Source organism: Ranitomeya imitator, chromosome 9 (assembly GCF_032444005.1).
Source record: "Ranitomeya imitator isolate aRanImi1 chromosome 9, aRanImi1.pri, whole genome shotgun sequence".
Taxonomy (NCBI): domain Eukaryota; kingdom Metazoa; phylum Chordata; class Amphibia; order Anura; family Dendrobatidae; genus Ranitomeya; species Ranitomeya imitator.
In genome coordinates this window covers 9641916-9660964 of record NC_091290.1, presented here as the reverse complement: position 1 = coordinate 9660964, position 19049 = coordinate 9641916, and the positions used below count along the sequence as shown (strand labels likewise).

Sequence of the window (19049 nt, the reverse complement as noted above, 5' to 3'; positions counted from 1 at the left end):
CACGTCACAAATCCGTGACGTCACTACACAGGCCCAGCTCTCCGGCGCCCCCTTTGTCTCTCAGGTCAGTAAAGGAACTGCACCTAGAGCAAATGGCCGCCGGGAAGACTGCCCTGTTACCCACACTGGGTATTCTAGGATTTGCAATCAGAGTAAAAGGATCAGCCCAAAATTAATTTATGATTTAATTGCCTTAAGGGCGCACTAGGTAATTACAGAAATATACAATCAAACTATATCAAGAGTTACAGTCAGAGTACAATATAACAATAATAATACAAGGCTTAAAGGTATAAAGCTGGAGGTCAATTTACCAGGTTGAAGGTCGCTTGTGGAAGCCGGGGGCGCGCAGCATTCCGCAGGTCTAAAAACTTAGTTGCCGGGCAGCCCCCAGAAAGCATGTGCTTGCTCCCCTCTGGCTGGCATACCCTGTTCCTTAAGATATCAGCATGATCTTCTTCTGTGGAGTGAGAGTCTCCCAGAGACCTTAGCTCTTCTTAAACCTGGCTGAGCCCCCCTGCCTGCAGCTGGGTGGGCTTAGCAATCTCCACCCCCTCTGCCTCCCTGCAAGATTTATTCCAATTTCTAGTAAATGGGATAACTTCCCTCAGGATGATCGTATCAGCACACGGGCAGTACCAGCGCCTGTGGTTTGTTCTGCCGGTCGTACTGGGATCAAACCTGGACCCATTCGGTCCCTGTGGGAGGCTGATCTCTATATCTCGGGTTTCAGGCCTCCCACCACCACGGGAGTCGCACTGTTGGATGCACAATTTCTTTAGGGCAAGGAGAATATTTTTTTATGAACCTGTACCTCGGACGATGCGTCCATAATTCACAATTCCATGTTGGAGACGGTTCGACTGGGCTGCCATAATAGATGTGTATCCAGTGGCCACTTGGCATGCGTGTTTTAATTAAGCCCCCAAGCATTTCCAAGCCCCCTGCTGGCGTGGTTTCCTCATTGAGCTTTGAAATACCGTCTACAGTTTACACTGAGCTCAGCCCATTAGCACACTAATAGGAACTTTATTCATTAGACAAGGTGGGGGCCAGGAGCACTCCTCTCTGCAGACCTGACCAGGAGACAAAATGGAGTCACGCCAATCTGTGTTAGTATGCCCGTCCAAAGATGGCGGCTGTTCCCTCATCACACCTCCCTGCTTTAGAGGGCGCTAGGGGGCATCACATTCCTGTGTTCCCCCATGCGCCCTTCCACACCTTCTTGCCGGGACAACCCATCAGCCTGTCTCTGCCCCCTCCTCTCTGAGGCTGACTCTGTCCCTCCTCTCTCTCTCTCTGAGGCTGTCTCTGCCTCTCCCCTCTTTCTGAGGCTGTCTCTGCCTCCTCCCCTGTCTCTCTCTGAGGCTGTCCCTGCCTCCTCCTCTGTCTCTCTCTGAGGCTGTCTCTGCCCCCTCCTCCTTCTCTCTCTGAGGCGGTCTCTGGCCCCTCCTCCTTCTCTCTCTGAGGCGGTCTCTGCCTCCTCCCCTCTCTTCCTGAGGCGGTCTCCGCCTCCTCCTCTGTCTCTCTCTGCCCCCTCCTCTCTCTCTGAGGCTGTCTCTGCCCCCTCCTCCTTCTCTCTCTGAGGCTGTCTCTGCCCCCTCCTCTCTCTCAGGCTGACTCTGTCCCTCCTCTCTCTCTCTCTCTGAGGCTGTCTCTGCCTCTCCCCTCTTTCTGAGGCTGTCTCTGCCTCCTCCCCTGTCTCTCTCTGAGGCTGTCCCTGCCTCCTCCTCTGTCTCTCTCTGAGGCTGTCTCTGCCCCCTCCTCTCTCTCTCTGAGGCTGTCTCTGGCCCCTCCTCCTTCTCTCTGGGGCGGTCTCTGCCTCCTCCCCTCTCTTCCTGAGGCGGTCTCCGCCTCCTCCTCTGTCTCTCTCTGAGGCTGTCTCTGCCCCCTCCTCTCTCTCTGAGGCTGTCTCTGCCCCCTCCTCCTTCTCTCTCTGAGGCTGTCTCTGCCCCCTCCTCTCTCTGAGGCTGTCTCTGCCCCCTCCTCCTTCTCTCTCTGAGGCTGACTCTGCCCCCTCCCCTCTTTCTGAGGCGGTCTCCGCCTCCTCCTCCGTCCCTCTCTGAGGCTGTCTCTGCCCCCTCCTCTCTCTCTGAGGCTGTTTCTGCCTCCTCCTCTGTCTCTCTCTGAGGCTGTCTCTGCCCCCTCCTCTCTCTCTGAGGCTGTCTCTGCCCCTCCTTCTCTCTGAGGCTGTCTCTGCCCCCTCCTTCTCTCTGAGGCTGTCTCTGCCCCCTCCTCTCTCTGAGGCTGTCTCTGCCCCCTCCTCTCTCTGAGGCTGTCTCTGCCCCCTCCTCCTTCTCTCTCTGAGGCTGACTCTGCCCCCTCCCCTCTTTCTGAGGCGGTCTCCGCCTCCTCCTCCGTCCCTCTCTGAGGCTGTCTCTGCCCCCTCCTCTCTCTCTCTCTCTGAGGCTGTTTCTGCCTCCTCCTCTGTCTCTCTCTGAGGCTGTCTCTGCCCCCTCCTCTCTCTCTCTGAGGCTGTATCTGCCCCCTCCCATCTCTCTCTCTCTCTCTGAGGCTGTCTCTGCCCCCTCCTCCTTCTCTCTCTCTCTCTCTGAGGCTGTCTCCGCCCCCTCCTCTCTCTCTCTGAAGCTGTCTCTGCCCCCTCCTCCTTCTCTCTCTGAGGCTGTCTCTGCCCCCTCCTCTCTCTCTCTGAGGCTGTCTCTGCCCCCTCCTCTCTCTCTCTGAGGCTGTCTCTACCTCCTCCTCTCTCTGAGGCTGCCTGTCGGTCCCTGGGCCACGCCTCCGGTGAGCCCTGCTGGACCGATACCCGGTACAGCCGTCCCTGGTCCCAGACCACCCGCTCGCGGTCTGACTCCCCAGGAGGCTGTGCCGCCTGCTCCTTAAGAGCTTTCAGGCTAGCATCAGCTTCCAACGCTGCCTGAAATCCCTGACTCGATGTGGCGAGAATGGACGACACTGCCACATCCGCTGTCGACTCCCCGGGATCAGTCTCCTGGCTGCTGTCTGACTCGGCAGCCACTTGGTCAGAGAGGGGGAAGCCGTCGGACCTCTGCAAGGCTCCTTGGGCTCCGGCGCTCCTACTCCTGGTGACAGCGGCCACGACCGCTGTGCCCACGGGTAGCGCCTGCTTCCCCCCGACTCCTGACCAAGTCGCCAGGTCAGGCAGACTTCCCTGCCTTCCTGACATCCCGGGTGTGGGGAACTCCTGCTCTGGGGTCTTACCTGGTGGCTCCTCTCCCGGGACGCCTCCTCCCCCCATTGCCTGTTCCTCTTCCCGCAGGGGCCCTAGACTCAGCAGGCTGGATTCACTTAGGGGCCCTACACTGCCCATAGCAGCCCCTCCCTCCACCTCTGAGCTCTCCCCTACAGTATCCTCACCTGTCCTCACTGTGAGCCCCGTGTGTGTGGTGTCAGTGCATGGAGTACCCTCAGGTTTCACTCCCTCCCCCACTGTTGGAGGCACATTCAACACATCAACATTCACAGTAGAGTCATGACATCCTCGGGGAGCCGAACTTGGGGGTTCAGTGGCCACATACTGAGACACTAGCCGCCCCAAATCGGTCCCAAGTAATACATTAGCAGGAATATTTGATGTTACTCCCACCTCCCGCACTCCCCTCCCGGCACCCCAGTCCAAAAACACCTTTGCGACAGGCAGCGCCGGTTCCACGCCTCCAATTCCGGAGACGGAAAGGGTTTTCCCCGGTACCAAGTCTTGAGGGGACACCACCTCAGGACGTACTAGGGTTCGTTCAGCGCCTGTGTTCCGCAGTCCCATGACCGCGGAGCGGCCGATAGTGACGGGTTGGTAATTGTCCAGGGACCTCCCACCACCCCCTCCCACACATAAAACAGCGGACGTTTTCGGGGACAGGGATGGGGCCTTAAGACGCTGGGGACATGCTGTCTTGAAGTGTCCCAGCTGGTTGCAGTGATGACAACGTCTGGGTTCTGCGCCTGGCCTGGAGAGGGCAGCAGGGTGGAAAGGGGGGTACGCCCCTTGCACTCTGGGGGCTAGGGAAACAGGGGCAGGATTGGGCTTACCCCCTCTCCAGGTGCTGCTGGCAGGCTTCTTCGGCTCCGGCGCCCTGTTATTGGCATACTCGTCTGCCAGGGCGGCTGTAGCAGAAGCCCCCTTCGGTTTCCGGTCACGGAGGAACTGCTGGAGGTCCTCTGGGCAGTTCCACAAGAACTGCTCCATGACGAACAGTTCCTGGACCTCCTGGCGGGTGGTGAGCGCTAGACCCGAGGTCCAGTGCTCTGCAGCTCTCAGCAACGCCCGCATGTGGTCGGTCCAGGTGTCCTTTGGGCCTCGCTGCAGGCTCTGGAACTTCTTGCGGTAGGACTCTGGGGTGAGGTTGTAGAGCTGGATCAGGGCCCGTCCTGCTCCGTCCCGGCAGGTAAGTCCCCCAAAACTTCCAGGGACTTACCCCTCAAACGGGGGGTCAGGTATCTTGCCCACTGATCCGGGGCCAGATGGTGTTGAAGGCAGGTCCTTTCAAAGGCCAGCAAGAAGGAATCCAGGTCTCCATCCTTCTCAAGCAGAGGGAAGTCCTCGGCCTGGACTTTGGAAGCCCTGGACTCTGGTGGTGCTGGGGCGTCCAGCGGGAGCCCGTGTTGAGCCATCTCCAGTCGGTGCTGGCGCTCTGCTGCTCTCTCTGCCGCTGCTTGCTCCGCTGCCTGCTCTGCCGCCTCACGGCATTCTGCACGCTCTAGCTCCGCCGCTCTCTCGGCTCGCTCCGCCGCCTCACGGCGTTTTGCCCGCGCGGCCTCCGCTGCTTTCTCTGCAGCTGCCAGGAGTCTCATATAGGCGTCTTCATTACCCGCCTCGAGACGTGCCACTGCCGCTGCAACCAGGGCCTCTGATGTGGACAGGCTGGGGCGGGTAGGTGGTGGGTAGTCCCTTGCCGGACTAAGCACGGGTGGCTGGCTCCTTGGGGAGTCTGGGCTGAACTCCCCCTCGCCTGGAACAGTACCGTCCACCACCACCTCCTCATAGACCATAGCACTGGCCTGCGCCCTCACTGCACTCCTGGTGCCCTCCGCCATCTTTGGAACCTCTGGTTACTGACAGCCGTAACCCCGACCTTGCACACAACTTATTATATCTACACTCTGACCGTCTAGTGCTGGGCTGACCTTAAGACCCCAGCAGTGAAAGTTACCACTGGTAGTCTTTAGTGTCTGGGAGTAGGGGTCCCACGCACACTATTACTCTGATCCCACGTACGCTGCCACCACTGTGAAGGATTACCCCTTCCTCCCACGTCACCAATCCGTGACGTCACTACACAGGCCCAGCTCTCCGGCGTCCCCTTTGTCTCTCAGGTCAGTAAAGGAACTGCACCTAGAGCAAATGGCCGCCGGGAAGACTGCCCTGTTACCCACACTGGGTATTCTAGGATTCGCAATCAGAGTAAAAGGATCAGCCCAAAATTAATTTATGATTTAATTGCCTTAAGGGCACACTAGGTAATTACAGAAATATACAATCAAACTATATCAAGAGTTACAGTCAGAGTACAATATAACAATAATAACACAAGGCTTAAAGGTATAAAGCTGGAGGTCAATTTACCAGGTTGAAGGTCGCTTGTGGAAGCCGGGGGCGCGCAGCATTCCGCAGGTCTAAAAACTTAGTTGCCGGGCAGCCCCCAGAAAGCATGTGCTTGCTCCCCTCTGGCTGGCATACCCTGTTCCTTAAGATATCAGCATGATCTTCTTCTGTGGCGTGAGAGTCTCCCAGAGACCTTAGCTCTTCTTAAACCTGGCTGAGCCCCCCTGCCTGCAGCTGGGTGGGCTTAGCAATCTCCACCCCCTCTGCCTCCCTGCAAGATTTATTCCAATTTCTAATAAATGGGATAACTTCCCTCAGGATGATCGTATCAGCACACGGGCAGTACCAGCGCCTGTGGTTTGTTCTGCCGGTCGTACTGGGATCAAACCTGGACCCATTCGGTCCCTGTGGGAGGCTGATCTCTATATCTCGGGTTTCAGGCCTCCCACCACCACGGGAGTCGCACTGTTGGATGCACAATTTCTTTAGGGCAAGGAGAATATTTTTTATGAGCCTGTACCTCGGACGATGCGTCCATAATTCACAATTCCATGTTGGAGACGGTTCGACTGGGCTGCCATAATAGATGTGTATCCAGTGGCCACTTGGCATGCGTGTTTTAATTAAGCCCCCAAGCATTTCCAAGCCCACTGCTGGCGTGGTTTCCTCATTGAGCTTTGAAATACCCTTTACAGTTTACACGGAGCTCAGCCCGTTAGCACACTAACAGGAACTTTATTCATTAGAAAAGGTGGGGGCCAGGAGCGCTCCTCTCTGCAGACCTGACCAGGAGACAAAATGGAGTCACGCCAATCTGTGTTAGTATGCCCGTCCAAAGATGGCGGCTGTTCCCTCATCACACCCCAATACTGAGCTGCTGCTGCCATATGTGTCCCCATTACTGCACCTGATACCCCAATACTGAGCCGCTGCTGCCATGTTTCCCTATTACTGCACCTGATACCCCAATACTGAGCCGCTGCTGCAGTGTCCCCATTATATAGGATATAATGGAACTAGAGAGAGTACAAAGGAGGGCAACAAAATTAATAAAGGGGATGGGAGAACTACAATACCCAGATAGATTAGCGAAATTAGGATTATTTAGTCTAGAAAAAAGACGACTGAGGGGCGATCTAATAACCATGTATAAGTATATAAGGGGACAATACAAATATCTCGCTGAGGATCTGTTTATACCAAGGAAGGTGACGGGCACAAGGGGGCATTCTTTGCGTCTGGAGGAGAGAAGGTTTTTCCACCAACATAGAAGAGGATTCTTTACTGTTAGGGCAGTGAGAATCTGGAATTGCTTGCCTGAGGAGGTGGTGATGGCGAACTCAGTCGAGGGGTTCAAGAGAGGCCTGGATGTCTTCCTGGAGCAGAACAATATTGTATCATACAATTATTAGGTTCTGTAGAAGGACGTAGATCTGGGGATTTATTATGATGGAATATAGGCTGAACTGGATGGACAAATGTCTTTTTTCGGCCTTACTAACTATGTTACTATGTTATTATTCCACCCGATACCCCAATACTGAGCCGCTGCTGCCGTATGTGTCCCCATTACTGCACCTGATACCCCAATACTGAGCTTGCTACCATGTTTCCCTATTACTGGCCCGATACTGAGCCGCTGCTGCCGTATGTGTCCCCATTACTGCCCCTGCTGTGTTGTTCTCTGTGCCCTCTAAATTATAAAGCACCCCTCTATAATATAGTAATTTTGGGTGCAAGTGCCCTAGAAAACAGTGCCCACTAGAAACTTAGAAGGTAATAATTCCCTGTGTATGCCCCTTTGACAGTCACAGTAACCAGAATTACCCTATAACAATAAGTGCCCACTTTACATTGAATAATGTCCCGTGTCTCCCCCCTTTACACAGTATAATGACCCCTCGCTGTATAGTACCACCCACACAGTATACTGACCCCTTAATAGCCACCAAACTGTTTAATGGCTCCAACCCTGTATGATGGCCCCTTCACTGTACTCTCCACACTGTATGACGACCCCCTAGCCTCTACATAGTATAATGCACTCCCCATAGGCACGCTCTATATTGTACAATGCACTCTCCGTAGGCAGACTCTATATCGGGTCCAGGATTATAGGATTGCAGTTGGAGGGGGATGAGCTTTATCCATATAGCAGACTGAGAAGTTCTCTCTCCAACTTCATGGCCAACTCTGTCCTCTCTCCGCAGGGCTACGAACTGATGGTGCTTCCCAATGCATTCATTATCCACATGCCTCACGCTCCCAGCTTTGACATCTCCAAGTTTCGCTCCAGTGAAAACTATCGCCTGTGCGTGCAGACGCTGAAAGAAGAATTTCACCAGGACTTGTCCAGGCGCTACGGCTCTGCTGCTCTCAAGTATATCGCACCAGAGAGGAAGCGGTGACACCAGTCTTGTCCTAGGAGGATTGTGTTCTGTGCTGAGCTTCACTTCCCAGTACTGTACTGGTTTGGTTGAGTGTATCGATTCACTCCGTGCCTGTAACTTCGGGCTCTACTGCCTTATTGAAGAGGGTTACCTGCATTTTTGTAGGGATTAATGTGCCTCTTTACAGACCCGCTGAATCAGCAGAACTCTTTTTGTAATCTCCTTTGGAGGCATCTTCAGACAATCAGCAGAATGTCACCACCTTCCGGAAGATGCAGAGACGTAGACCTGATCACTGGGTTCTCTTGACCACTGCTCCAGCTGGATTTTTCCAATATTATGTATTTTATTTATTTATGACTGATATCCGGAGCATATCTGGTGCAGCTGGAACAGGATTCCTGCTAATACTTGATTACACTATTTTTTTTTCTTTTTAAAGCCCATGCCAATAAAATTCTGTACAATTTGTTAATTTACTTCATATTCTTATTTGGCTGTGTTCACATTCTTAACGTACTAATTTACCCCTCCCCCCTTCTCAATTTTATCCTTTAAGGAATTTGCTAAATCTCCAAAGCTCAGTTTAGTTTTAAAGCCTGGATGTTTTCTTTTAACTAGTTGCCCCCCCTCCCCTAATTATTCTGTGCGGTGCCCGCCGCTCCTTTTCTTTTGACATATTCATGCAGAGTCTCAGCGCAGGGACTCGGCCCGATCCTGCCACCGTCAGACAGCAGGTCTTATTAACTATTGTTAAGAGCTTGTAAGTAGTGATGAGTGAATATACTCGTTAAGGCGAGATTTCTCGAGCATGCCCGGGTGTCCTCGGAGATTTAGTTTATCACCTCAGCTGAATGTTTTACATCTGTTAACCAGCATAAGTACATGTGGGGGTTGCCTGGTTGCTAGGGAATCCCCACATGTAATCAAGCTGGCTAACAGATGTAAATCATTCAGCTGCAGTGAAGAAAACAAAAACTCCGAGCACTAAAAAATACTCGCTCATCGCTACTTGTAAGCGCTGAGCTCCTTGGCTAGGACACTGGCCACCTCCAAGACTGCAGAGGCGATCGATAACTTTGGCACTAACTAATCAACAGTATTCAAATTGCCTGCATTCATCAACGGAGAGAACTTAGAATAGACTAAATTGCAACTATAAGTTCCCACAACGAGCTTTTGGAGAGTTTTTGATGTTGCAGATTTTCTGCACCCCATGAAGTAAAATAGGTCACGTGCATTTTTTGGAAAATATGCAACATAAAAAACTGTGAGAATGTAGCCTTACTTGTCAAGTTGCACTTGTAGTTAATGAAAGCCAAGTGTAAAAATGACACTTGATAACCTTGCAGCAGTTGTCGTCTGTAACCTGGGTCGATGGCTGCAGGAGGCTTTCCAACACCTTATTCCGATTTACAGCCACATGAAAGCGGAGCTGAATCCTTCCCTGAGCTGAGGAGGAGGAAGATAAGTCAGCCTGAGCTCAGTGATGGGATGGTCGGTTCTCAAATTCTGTAGCCAGCAAAAGACAGCGCCACCCGGAGGCTACAGCAGGCAAAGATTTATCAGGTAGACTTGAACCCCTTGCGCCACCTACTGGATGTAGCAATCCTACTAAACGTCATTTGACTCTGCAAATTGGGTTGTTGATTTTTTTTCTAATTCAGACACGTGTTTGGCAGTGTTGCCCCTCCTTACCATGCTAGGGTCACACTGCGTTATTGCGGTACGTTTAACGGACTACTTTACACCGCGGCATATCGCGGTGTAACGTAGTCAGTTAACGCTGCCATTGATTGTAATGGCGAACGCATCGCTAGCGCATGCCCACATTGGGATGTGCCGTCATTTGAGTGACAGACCAAACGCTGCTTGGATTGGGGATCTGCGCTAGTGGGATGGGCAAATGCGATCCCTTTTGGGACATTGTGTTAGGTCGGTCCGTAGTGCTTTGAACTGAGTTGCCCTTGAGAGGCTTTTGCTTGTGATCTAAGGGGTAATGTTTCACCTTGAGGAGTGACATGCCTGTTAACCCCTTAATGACAGCCAACACATCTTTTTACTGACCTGTGATATACGAGAATAGCCTCCCCATACAGGTGACAATCCAGCAGCTGTCGGCTGTACACTATAGCTGACAACTTGCTGCATCTGCCACGATTAGTTTTGGCACCGAATATGGTAGTTTAACCCCTTAAATGCTGCCGTCAATAGTGATTACAACATCTGGATGGTTAACAGTGTGTGGGGGCTTCCTCTTTAACCCTATGGGCACCCTCAGATCTTGATCATGTGGTCCTGATGTTTGCCATGGCAATTCACGGCTAAATAGCGGCTGTAGAGTCTGCCGACTATAGTGACCTGTCCAGAAGTTATCAAAACTTAGGTGGTAAAAATAAACTTTTTTATTCCTATCATACCACTTTCATTATCCCTTCAGGCGCTTTCCAGGAATTAATGCAACTACCCTGAAGCAATTTTGAATACGTGAAGGGGTGCGGTTTTTAAAATGGCATAACATTTGGGGGTTTACAATATATGGGACCTCCAAAGTCACCTCAAAACTGAACAGGTCCATAAAAACGAAAAATTGCTGCTACATTTTTTAAACCTTCTAAAATGCTAACAAACATTTTACAAATCAATTGGTAAAGTGGAGATGGATAAAGTCAGCTCACCGGTCTTCATCAGATTCCAAGGTCCATCCACGCCCTGATCATAGGAGTAGTCAAATTGCAAGCAGAAAAAAAGGGTCGTCTCCAGAGTGGAAATTCATATGAAAACTTCACTTTTATTTAGAACTTTCTTAAAAACATGGTCTCCGTTTTATTCACGTTGCAGGATCCCTGGTAAACTAACGACGCGTTTCGACCTATGAGGTCTTACTCTTTTCGAAAACACGTCTGTAGGTTTCCTGGTAAACTAGCACTTGTACAAGCCTGAGACCACTTTTATTTTGAACTTTCTTAAAAACATGAAGTTTTATTCATACGAATTTCTAAGCTGGAGACAAACCCTTTAACATGTTTTTTTTTTTCAAATGGTGTTTTTCAAATGGTGCTAATGTGAAGCAGACACGAGGGAAATGTTAGTCTTACCACAGAAAAATAAAAGGGATAATCATTCAAAGTTTGAGAATTGCAATTTAAAAAAAAAAAATTAACCCGTCATCTGCAAAAACCCAGCTTACCCCCTTAATGACAGCCAATACGTCTTTTCACTGACCTGAGATATTAGAGCATAGCCTCCCCATACAGGTGACAATCCAGCACCTGTCGGCTGTCCACTATAGCTGACAACTTGCTGCATCAGCCACGATCAGTGTTGGCACCGTCCAAATCTGTTTAACACCTTAGATGCTGCTGTCAATAGAGACTACATCATTATAAATGGTTAACAGAGTGTGGGGGCTTCCTCTTTATCCCAATTGTTGTCCTCAGATCATGATCAGGTGGTCCTGATATTTGCGATGGCAATTCACGGCCAAATAGCGGCCTTAGGCTATGTGGACATGTTGCAGATTTGACTGTGGAATTTTCTGTGCAGATTCTGCATTTCTTGGCAGGTCAGAATCTGCGCCTGTTTTTGGTCTGTGCACACGTTGCAGATTTTTGTGCGGATTTCTTCCTTTTTTTTACCCTTGCAGAATTCTATTATGGAATGGGTGCTGAAACGCAGCAGATCTGCACAAAAGAAGTGACATGCTCCTTTTATTGAATCTGCTGCGTTTTCTGTGCAGATTTTTCCGCACCATTAGCACAGCAATTTTTTTGCCATTGATTTACATTGTACTGTAAAGCACTTGCAGATCTGCAGCGTTTCTGCACGGAAAAAAAAAAGCTGCAGATCTGCAGGAAATCCGCAACGTGTGCACATAGCCTAAATGTTGCTAACTTCTGAACAGGTTACAGCAGCCGTCAGACTTCAAGGTTATGTGCACACAATGTGGAATGGGGTGCAGAATTTTCTGCACAAAATCCGCATCTCCTGGCAGAAACCGCAGGTGCAGATTTGCCGCGGATTTTATGCAGACTTTGTGCGTTTTTTATGAGGAATTGATGTGGATTTTCTGCGGTTTTTTATAATGGAGGGGTGCAGAAACGCTGCAGATCCACACAAAAGAAGTGAAATGCACTTCTTTTAAATCAGCGTTTCTGCACGGATTTTTCTTTACATTGTACTGTAAATCACAGTGCGGATCTGCAGCGTTTCTGCGCGGAAAAGTCCACTGCTGATCCGCACTAAATCCACATCGTGTGCATATAGCCTTAGGTGGTAAAAATACACATTTTCATTTCTGTCATACCACTTTGCATTAATTCCTGAGCAGCACCTGAAGGGTTAATAAACTACCTGACAGCAGTTTTCAATATGTCAGGGGGTGCTGTTTTTAAAATGGTATCACTTTTTGGGGTTTCCCAATATATAGGACCCCTAAAGTCACTTCAAACATGGATTGGTCCCTAAAAAAAAATAATTTTTTTAAATTTCCTTGAAAAAGGAAAAATTGCTGCTACATTTTTAAACCTCCTAGAATGCTAACAAAATAAAAGAACATTTTACAAATGATGCTGATGTAAAGCGGACATGTGGGAAATATTATTTATTAATGTTTTTCTATGGTATCACTATCTGGATTAAAGGGATAATCAAAGTTTGAAAATTGCTTATTTTTTTTCACATTTTTCTCAAATTTGATATTTTTTTTATAAACAAACACATAACATATCGACCTAAATTTATCATTATCAAAGTATAATGTGTCATGAAAACAACAAATCCCAGTGATTTTTAGATTTTTTTTTTAAGTATTCCAGCGCTATTACCACAAAGTGACACTGGTCAGATTTCAAAAATTTGGCTCCGTCACTAAAGGGGTTAAAGGAAAAAAAACAAAGTTTAGCAAATGCGGCTTGTTTCTAAAAAGATGAAAGCAGTATAGGTTTAACTGTAGAGCGAGGAGATCGTGATACCACGTTAAAGTGGTTGTCTAAAATCCCCCTCCCCAAAAAACAATATGCGATAAAAAACAAAAACTATTACACACCTGTTGGATGTGCACAGGCCGTGACCTCTGCACACATTTACTGCCCTCGTAAATAGTTATTTTCTGCTGTTACAAGAATAAATTGTCCCAATAATGCAATAATGTAATGGAGGGTACCTGTTCTTGCTGCACCAAGCGCTGTGGACGTGGCAAGTATCATGCACATTATTAATAGGCAGACAAAGGAGGTCACATCCGCACCTTTCACCTCCCGACTCCGAAATGAGAGGTGCAGGATAAAATCCAGAAAGAACGGATATACGGTATAGCAGGATCCGAGGGGGCGGGTTGTACCCGACACAGGGATTCCGACTTTCGTAGTCTGATGTGTAATGTCTAGTGTTGAGCATTCTGATACCGCAAGTATCGGGTATCGGCCGATACTTGCGGTATCGGAATTCCGATACCGAGATCCGATACTTTTGTGGTATCGGGTATCGGTATCGGATCCATAGGGATGTGTAAAATAAAGAATTAAAATAAAAAATATTGATATATTCACCTCTCCGGCGGCCCCTGGACATCACGCTGGTAACCGGCAGGCTTCTTTGTTTAAAATGAGCGCGTTTAGGACCTGCGAATGACGTCGCGGCTTCTGATTGGTCGCGTGGCGGTCACATGGGCGGCACGCGACCAATCAGAAGCCGCGACGTCATTCCTCAGGTCCTAAACGCGCGCATTTTAAACAAAGAAGGCTGCCGGTTACCAGCATGATGTCCAGGGGCCGCCGGAGAGGTGAATATATCAATATTTTTTATTTTAATTCTTTATTTTACACATTAATATGGATCCTAGGGCCTGAAGGAGAGTTTCCTCTCCTTCAGACCCTGGGAACCATCAGGATACCCTCCGATACTTGGTGTCCCATTGACTTGTATTGGTATCGGATATCGGTATCGGCGATATCCGATATTTTTCGGGTATCGGCCGATACTATCCGATACTTTCAAGTATCGGACGGTATCGCTCAACACTAGTAATGTCCCTTCCAACATAACACATTACCGTAAGATGTTTTAAAGCAACGGCACTGAAACAAAAATGGAACAGTTACTTTCAAGCAGCAGAGCGCCCTCCAGATCACCGGCTCAGATCCGTAGCTCAGAACTGGATTTAACGGTTTCCTGAGTTAATCAAGGCAGGTATCTGTCCATACCGAGTCGGGAGGATCCTGCTGAGCTACACCTCTCAGAATGTTCTAGAAGCATACTCGGCATTGTAGTGCAACGTGAGCCATTAACTATATTAAAAGTCACAAACTTTTCAAGAACCGTAAACCATCTTTCCATAGGTAGACAAAGTCTATAAGAGCAGATGAGCGTCAGTAGCCCGTTCACCTGTTCTATAACTATCCAGCGCCCTCTGGTGGGAACCAGGAAACATGCTCCGGTCTGAAAACTATATCTCCCAGCGTTCGGTTATCGCCTGGAGCCATCTCTGTACCATGCGCACATCAGAACCAGTGATATCATCTATAACTTGTTTGCTTACCGATTAATGTGCCACATAGGTAAAGAGTTTACCAAGTGATTTCCATATTTGTAACCAATTGTTTAAAAAGGAAACATGTGAAGGAAGCATTGAATGGACGACAGGTTGTTTCCTTTAAATGGATTTCAAAACAATTGTGTAAACCGCTTGGATTACAAGTTAACTTGTCACTTTGTATCTACAGCTCAAACAGATGTGTCTCCATGGTTACAGACTACAAACAAAACTGTGTGTAGTCTGATCCCGCGGCAGAGCGGTCCCTCGCTTCAATAGTCAGCGGGATCAGACTACACAAACTCGTAACCAATGTCCGGCCAGGTCATAGTCACCTACAATACAGAATTAATGACACCGCCGATTTCATTCAGTTTTATTTAATAAAAATGTTAAAATAAATAGATACAAATTGATCAGACGCTCTGTGTCCCCCCTCCCGCCTTACCCTCCCCTCCCACCCTACCTGTTCCCTAAACTCTAAGCACAGTTTTACCAAAACTGAAAACACAGACTTCCAATTTTACAGAGAAGGCAGAGTATTTGCAGTTCACTACCATTGGGCCTGGAAAAAAAATAGAATGTATATTTAAAAAAAAATAAATAAAAAAAAAACAAACCGTAAATTAAAAAAAAAAGTTCCCATTACAATAGATAAGGAACGCCTCTCCATTTCATACGAAAACTTAATTATACATTTTTCTATAGAAAAAAGGTATGTTACAATATTTTCTTAATTAGGATATTGACATTTGACAGATTTTCTTTTCTATCTTTTTTTTTTTATTATTATTATTTATTTTTTTGAACCCTAAAATGCAGCACAAGAAATGTGAGTGTTTCCTCACAGAGCAGTGTGTGAGTATACGTATACCAGACACTATCTGGAAGTTTTCGGTATTATTAATAACTATTGCTCCTAGGCTGAGAACCAAAAAAAAAGAGGGCTGTAAACAAGGTCGAGGAGATCCGAAGTGAAAATACACGGGTGGGATAACTGAGGTTCGAGATACTGCTCACATGTAGGAAGGGGCACGGACACCCTTGGGCACTGTTTGGTTCTACGTAAATTAACGCAAGGAGGGAAAAACTCCTCACGGTTCGTGACCAGGAAAGAGGAAAGTAAAATTAAAGTGATCCATAAAGAGCCCTTGCATTTATATCTGGAGGGGCAGAGGAAGGACTGCCCCTTTAACACTGCATTAAGAGAAGCTATGACTACGAGCATTTATGTCCCGACCAAAGAGCTGCGGCCAGATATTGCCTGTTATTGGGGGGGTAGGAACACCTCTTTACATGTGATATGGTTTGCAGGATGCCGTACGAGTACAGACATTTACACTACACATCCAAAAAAAGAAAAAAAAAATCCGTTTTAATTACTTTAATGTCACTTCCCAATGGGGGTGGCCATATTGGATCAGGTGCCCCTGTAGTGACCACAAGTATGCACCCTGTAGGGGACACTAAAGACCAATAGTCCCCCCCGCTGATACTAGAGCCTTGCATTCTGACAAATTCTTTGTATTTCTTCCTGCATTTAGTGCCAATTAGCCAGACATGCAAATAAGTCTTTTCTGCAAAGCTAGTCTGTGATCACCTTTACACCCTGCGCACGTGACACTGACCACCTCTTATAAGAAAAAATTAAAATAAATAATAATAATTATAAGCCATGTTCAAGTAGCCCCTCCGTGGTTTGTTAGAAGCGTTGGGCACGAAGTTTCAATACAAAAATGACCACCGATGTTATCGAAAATGAAAGCGATGGGGTAATGCAATAAGGCACTTTGGAGCGTGCTCACTGCATCTATTCATGGGAACGGGGGGATTAGGGGCATCACCTGCATCTAGAAAGAAGAAGAAAACGCAGCTGGCGACGAGTGACTGCAGACACTGATGGACCAGTCCACACAGTTTTGTCAGGGTTAATAATTGCATAAATAAAAAGAAGTAAAATCGTATTATCTGTGAGGTGATCAGGGAAATAAGTCCTAATTTACTAATTCTTATCTGTCAAACATATTATTTACGTTGCTTCAAGTTCCTGAATCATTTCACAGTTTGAGCCATGTGCAATTTTCCAGTCTACCCATAGTCGCCACTAGGTGGAGCCCTCTGGTATTTATGTATACAGCTAGCAGTAAATCATTTGAGCTCCCTCTAGTGGAAGCAGCAGGGAATTGCCATGCTGTCAGCCTTCTAGGGGCCGTACAGCAGTCCTGGGGTTACGTGTGAGGGATTTGACACCGGATAATGTGTGGGGGTCATCTAGTGTTGGCTATAGATGCACTTTACGCTCAGTCAAAGCCTATTCCATGCTGTTTAATTTACATTATTGTAAAGTGCTGCGGAACATGTTAAGCGCTATATAAAGTTATTTTTATGCTGTTGAAGTATTTGTTTTTACCACCCTTGTGGTACAGTCAGATATTTTCAGTATTGAATATTAATGCGACTTCATCCTATATACAGTCATGGCCAAAAGTATTGACACCGCTGCAATTCTGTCAGATAATACTCAGTTTCTTCCTGAAAATGATTGCAATCACAAATTCTTTGGTATTATCTTCATTTAATTTGTCTTAAATGAAAAAACACAAAAGAGAATGAAGCAAAAAGCAAAACATTGATCATTTCACACAAAACTCCAAAAATGGGCCAGACAAAAGTATTGGCACACTCAGCCTAATACTTGGTTGCACAACCTTTAGCCTAAATAACTGCGACCAACCGCTTCCGGTAACCATCAATGAGTTTCTTACAATGCTCTGCTGGAATTTTAGACCATTCTTCTTTGGCAAACTGCTCCAGGTCCCTGATATTTGAAGGGCGCCTTCTCCAAACTGCCATTTTTAGATCTCTCCACAGGTGATCTATGGGATTCGGGTCTGGACTCATTGCTGGCCACCTTAGAAGTCTCCAGTGCTTTCTCTCAAACCATTTTTTAGTGCTTTTTGAAGTGTGTTTTGGGTCATTGTCCTGCTGGAAGACCCATGACCTCTGAGGGAGACCCAGCTTTCTCACACGGGGCCCTACATTATGCTGCAAAATTTGTTGGTGGTCTTCAGACTTCATAATGCCATGCACACGGTCAAGCAGTCCAGTGTCAGAGGCAGCAAAGCAACCCCAAAACATCAGGGAACCTCCACCATGTTTGACTGTAGGGACCGTGTTCTTTTCTTTGAATTCCTCTTTTTTTCTCCTGTAAACTCTATGTTGATGCCTTTGCCCAAAAAGCTCTACTTTTGTCTCATCTGACCAGAGAACATTCTTCCAAAACGTTTTAGGCTTTTTCAGGTAAGTTTTGGCAAACTCTAGCCTGGCTTTTTTATGTCTCGGGGTAAGAAGTGGGGTCTTCTGGGTCTCCTACCATACTGTCCATTTTCATTTAGACGCCGACGGATAGTACGGGTTGACACTGTTGTACCCTCGGACTGCAGGGCAGCTTGAACTTGTTTGGATGTTAGTCTAGGTTCTTTATCCAACATCCGCACAATCTTGCGTTGAAATCTCTTGTCAGTTTTTCTTTTTCGTCCACATCTAGGGAGGTTAGCCACAGTGCCATGGGCTTTACACTTCTTGATGACACTTCGCATGGTAGACACAGGAACATTCAGGTCTTTGGAGATGGACTTGTAGCCTTGAGATTGCTCATGCTTCCTCACAATTTGGTTTCTCAAGTCCTCAGACAGTTCTTTGGTCTTCTTTCTTTTCTCCATGCTCAATGTGGTTCACACAAGGACACAGGACAGAGGTTGAGTCAACTTTAATCCATGTCAACTGGCTGCAAGTGTGATTTAGTTATTGCCAACACCTGTTAGGTGCCACAGGTAAGTTATAGGTGCTGTTAATTACACTAATTACAGAAGCATCACATGATTTTTCGAACAGTGCCAATACTTTTGTCCACCCCCTTTTTATGTTTGGTGTGGAATTATATCCAGTTTGGCTTTAGGACAATTCTTTTTGTGTTTTTTTCATTTAAGACAAATTAAATGAAGATAATAATACCAAAGAATTTGTGATTGCAATCATTTTCAGGAAGAAACTGAGTATTATCTGACAGAATTGCAGGGGTGTCAATACTTTTGGCCATGACTGTATAAATACCGGCCCATGCGGGCACTGGGATGGGACATTTGCCTTTATTCCACGTACACGGGCAGGAATCATGCCCGGCCCTACTTACCTCCTGGCAGCCGAGCTGTTACAGGTGATGCCACACAGGACACAAAAGTTGTGCCTCCTAAAAGCAGGAAGAGATGAATTAATCTCTTCCCAAAGGGCATTTTATGACGAAAGAAATGAATAAAGGAATAGTAATGAATCTGTAACCCACACACGATTCTGGGTTATGCCGCACGTCAATATCCATCTGAATGGATTGCATTAAGTGGCCGCAGCGCGAGGGCTCCTGTCAGGGGGTAAAAACAAAAACCAGCAAGTACTTCTCATAGAGAAATGGTGGATGAACTCTATACGAGTGCATTTAGTAGGAAGACATGTTTATAATATTTTGTACCTGGGCCTCCTTATTTCACTAAAAAAACAAAATGAAAATGACCGTGCCCTCCCTTAGACCTTCTCCTACCAGCGGCATCCT

At 47.5% G+C, this 19049-nt stretch overlaps 1 protein-coding gene across 3 annotated transcripts in view; it reads left to right on the top strand.

Annotated features, from left to right (window-relative positions):
• LARGE2 (LARGE xylosyl- and glucuronyltransferase 2) overlaps positions 1–8390 on the top strand; it is a 71949-nt gene extending 63559 nt beyond the window's left edge. For all 3 annotated transcript variants that reach the window (XM_069740052.1, XM_069740050.1, XM_069740051.1), the window contains one exon: positions 7732–8390. In XM_069740052.1, coding sequence (XP_069596153.1) covers positions 7732–7929 — 198 coding nt within the window. In that variant the 3' untranslated portion in view covers positions 7930–8390. The remainder of the gene's footprint in view (positions 1–7731) is intronic.
• Positions 8391–19049: the final 10659 nt, after the last annotated feature.